The following is a 4,303-nucleotide window of genomic DNA, read 5'->3' as shown; positions in this document are numbered from 1 at the left end:
TGCTGAACAAACCCAATAGATTAGGTGTTTTCATGAGCAAGTAGGCACAGGCAGCGTGCACACTCTTCCAGTTCTCTAGAAGACAGCCAGCAGAATAATTAGCCCCCTCGATTATTTCACTGAGTTTTTTGACTGTTCACTGACTTTGCATTAAGTAACATGTATTAGAATTTTGTACCACTATCTGTAAATTTAGCTTTATCTTAAAAATCATATCCTTAACACAAACCAATCTTTTGGAACTCCCGTACTAAACTTGGACCTAAAAGACGGAGAAGAACACTCCAGCACTCTAAACTTTTAAGGAGTTTACATTAAATACTCAACTAACACAAAGATGACTAACGCAAAGATGACAAAGAACCACCATTATATAGCCTAGTTTTCTCCCTCTTATATATTTTCTTAAGGATGTCTCTGCTAGAAACCTTAAATTACATTGATTGGTTTACTAACTATTCATCTGTTTCATGCCAGTTAATAAAATCAAACAACAAACCCCAGCAGAACAGGTGCAAAATAAGTGTTAAACTCAGTTGCCTGTGAACTGTTTCTGAACTTGAAGATGTCTACTCACATCAAAATACACATTAAATAAGTATCACAACAGATACGCAAATACTCTTGAAAGGAAAGCATTCTAATTCATTAACCACTAGCACAGAGTTAAGCTTATAAGCTCATTTTCCTTTCTGTAACTGGGTAACCTCTGAATTGTGCATAATTTCTCCACCAGTTCTTTAATGACAGATGATAGACATATGTAACTGAGAAAGATTAACAGTGGTTAAAATTCAAGTTTCTCTCCGTTCAGAAAAGCTTCTATTGCTTCAGTCAACTTCACAACATACTGTCAGATTCACAATCTGTACGTAAGATTTTTGCTAGCTCTACCATAAAGAGAAATTTATTTCAGGCTTACCTCGTTACTGAAGGAATTCTCCTCAATTTTCTCAGTTTCTGCCTCTGCCAAAGGGTTTTTGAGGGTCTGCAGGAACAGAGCAGCCTTCCTTTTGCGCTCTGCCTGTAGCTGCTTTTCTTTCGATTCTTTAGAGGCCTGGGCAAGCTTCTCTCTTGCTGCAGCTGCTAATCTATCCTCTAGTTTCTGCTTTGCTAAGAAAGACAATTAAGCACAAAGTTTAGAGCGAGTAATGCTTAGGGAAATTTAGTTTCCTTGAAACAAACACAACGAAACATCCCTTCCAACCGTTTTCAAATGTAATACAGCCAAAGACATAAGGATGTATCAGCTTGAAATTACAACGTTCCAAGCACCTTAATTCAACCTGCTTGTTGAAAAGCAGTATGGGTGACGTAAAAATATTTAAGCTTAAAGAAAGTGACAAAAAACCCAATCCTGAAAATTCAGGATACTTGTCCTTTTGTATTTACAAAAGCTACCTAAAAAAGCAGCACTCTAAATTCAGAAGATTTTCCTTGTACTTGTTAAAGCGATGCAAACTCTCCATTTGCTCTTTCCACAGATCTGATCTTTACCTTACATCTTCCAGCCCTATTTACATACATTTTAAAATGGTTACATAAAGGGCCGCTCCAGAACTTTTCAGAAGCTGTTTCACCATTGTTACAACCAAAAGCTACTGTTGTGTGGTTACAGCAAATTAGCCACTTGATTTAAACGTGCACCTAACAGATAACGTGTCTAATCCTTTTCATCTTACACTTCCACATCTGTGTTCTGTGCATGTACAAGGTGACTGGTTTTGCTGTTCAACTGCAGTTTTTCCAACATGCAACTTTCTCCAAGTGTGTTTTACACTTCATTCTTATTATCACACAAAATACTTCACATTTGCTTTAGATAGGTATCACCACAGCACACTTTGTGTTACTGAAGTTTACAAAGGAACCACTACTTAGGAACAAAAAAAACACATTTTGAAACAAAAAATTGAATTCCTGGGCTATACTCATAATTGTATGAGAAGTATTAAGTTTTTAAGCTGGCAAACACTGGCAGCATCTCCACTTTATTAAACACTCCATGCTGTGAAACAGCCCTGGGAACGAATGGGCTTTGAAAGATGGTTTCATTCAAATTCACACAGCATACCCTTCTGCCCTTACACATATAAACACAGTAACAGGAAAAACCCATACAAAGACTTAATGGCTTTGCGTTTTAAGCGTAACAAAACATCAACAGGGTGATATTAGTCTCTCTCTCAGTGCTGTATAACTGAAAAACAGCTTGAAGCATTTCATTGTTCTCTGAAGAAAAAGAGAAATGGACATGCCTTTTTCTGGGTTCTGTTAATGCAATCTGAAAACTAGAACTTTAGTGTTTTACTTGGAGGTTGTAGTGGAAAAACCAAATAAAATTCAGAAAGTTAATGCGTTAGGGCAAAGTACTCAATTTCAGTGTGTTGTAAGTTTGATTTTAGCTGAGCAACCAATGTTGTTTTCATTCTTAACAATAAATAGGAAACTGGAAAAAGAATTGTCATTCTATTAACATGACACAGTGAAGATTCAATACACCATACTTATTCACATGACAGTTTTGTAGCTTGCCTGAAGGACTCAATCTTTCCTTTTGTTGTCAGTGTAACATGGAATACCTTGTTTAGCTTCCAGCTCCTCCTGGGTAAGTTGAGGTTTTCTCTCTTCAGTAGGAATACAAGGAGTGGTAACAGCTGGAGTATGGTTTGAAGCATTATTAGCAGTCTCTTGGCCTTCCTTGCCCTCTTCCTCCTCCTCATCACTGTCATCATCTAACTTTACACGGTTTTTCTCCAAAGGAAGAAGGTCATTTTCTTTGGCCTTGATTGCAAAGCTTATCGGAGCAAATGATGCTGTGAATGAATGAGTGAGATTTTATGCGTCATTGACTACAATAGAAAGCAGGTTGAATTTCTTGACTTTAAAAGAAACTTGTATCATCCTTACATTACACTAATTATTTTGGGCAAAAGAACATCACAATCTTTTTAGTTTCTTTTTTCATTTTTCTTTCTTATTTTTTTTAAGAAATGCTGGGAACTTCATTTGCCCTGTAAAGATCTATCTCAAAGTCCTTTTCTAATACTTCACTAGCAGCAGGAAAAAAAAAGCGCTCTAAGCTATCTCAGGAATTAAATTTCCTGAAACGAGATAAATAATTTCACATTCTTGTCCCAAATAAATTTTAGTTTCAATACGACTACTTCTCCCAAATGAACAATCTACTCTTCCAGGCTTAACATGAAAACACTTTACCTGACACACTACAGTATGATATGGTCCCTTATGTGTCCTTCACACTAAATCGATGGTTTGCACAACAATAGCATTTGGCAGGCTCAGTGAACAGTATTTAAAAAGACTTATTTCCATCTATATGAAAATTAATTACTTCGGGGAGTTAACAACATTTCATTACAGGAGATAAAAATGCAAAAACTAGGTAGGTTTCCCCAAATGTCTTAGGTAGTCTTGCTGTCGCAAGCCTGGTGGTCAGCTATTCCTTTCAAGCAGCCCCTACTACTCCAAGACAGAAGCACAACATATTCATGCCAGCACACTCAAAGGAAAATGAATGCCTGTAAAAAATGTGGAATACCACAATAAAAAGGAAATCGTGGATCATTTCAAGCTACGTTGTATTAATGGATCTTAAAAAATATTAAGCATAGCTAATATATAACTGTTCTATAAAATACAGAATTAATCTCTAAACCATTTACCCCAAACGCAACTTGTAAGAATAAAGAATGGCATTTCTCACACACCTCAAAGAGAAGTAACCTACTATCATGTGGTCTGCTGCAATACTTATCTTTATCAGGATGCCTTTTGCATATATATCCTACAAGAATTCAATTAGGGAAATTTAAATAGAATAATGACATTTCATACCAAGGTTTATAAAATATAAGCTTTGCATCTTGTAATTCTGGGAAAAGGAAATAGGCTCAGAAATAAAAAACTCAAGAATTCCAAGAGAAGAGGTATTATAATAGGGATTTTCCAACTTTTTCATATGACAAAACAAATCCTAAAATGGGATTTTACTCGCTCGGAGGCAGAAGAAAAAAATCTAGTGCTGATTTTATGTCTATCTTGCAGCCAAGTACAGTATTTAGGTTACAACTAAGTGGCATTTGTACCATATTAGAGGAAATTAAAATAAGTTTATAGGAATAGGATTGTCATGAAATGACTCACTAGTTACGTTCCATCATCTAAATTTGAGCAGATTATTATCATTAAAGCACAGGCTCCAGTTTGCCGTTTGTTAACACAACAAGAAACGGTATCATTCTGTGTTGTACATTACAGTCTCTTAATAGAGCATCTTTGA

General features: G+C 35.9%; 1 protein-coding gene across 2 annotated transcripts in view; it reads right to left on the bottom strand.

Moving 5' to 3' along the window:
• The window catches only part of SFSWAP (splicing factor, suppressor of white-apricot family), a 48,638-nt gene that overhangs the window by 25,265 nt on the left and 19,070 nt on the right, over window positions 1–4,303 (bottom strand). For both annotated transcript variants that reach the window (XM_010023721.1, XM_010023722.1), the window contains exons 12-13: window positions 2,583–2,816; window positions 923–1,113 (exon numbers count right to left, since the gene is read on the bottom strand). In XM_010023721.1, coding sequence (XP_010022023.1) covers window positions 923–1,113; window positions 2,583–2,816 — 425 coding nt within the window. The remainder of the gene's footprint in view (window positions 1–922; window positions 1,114–2,582; window positions 2,817–4,303) is intronic.

This window comes from Nestor notabilis, unplaced genomic scaffold (genome assembly GCF_000696875.1).
Source record: "Nestor notabilis isolate BGI_N333 unplaced genomic scaffold, ASM69687v1 scaffold23531, whole genome shotgun sequence".
Lineage (NCBI taxonomy): Eukaryota > Metazoa > Chordata > Aves > Psittaciformes > Psittacidae > Nestor > Nestor notabilis.
This window is presented reverse-complemented; position numbering and strand designations above follow the sequence as displayed.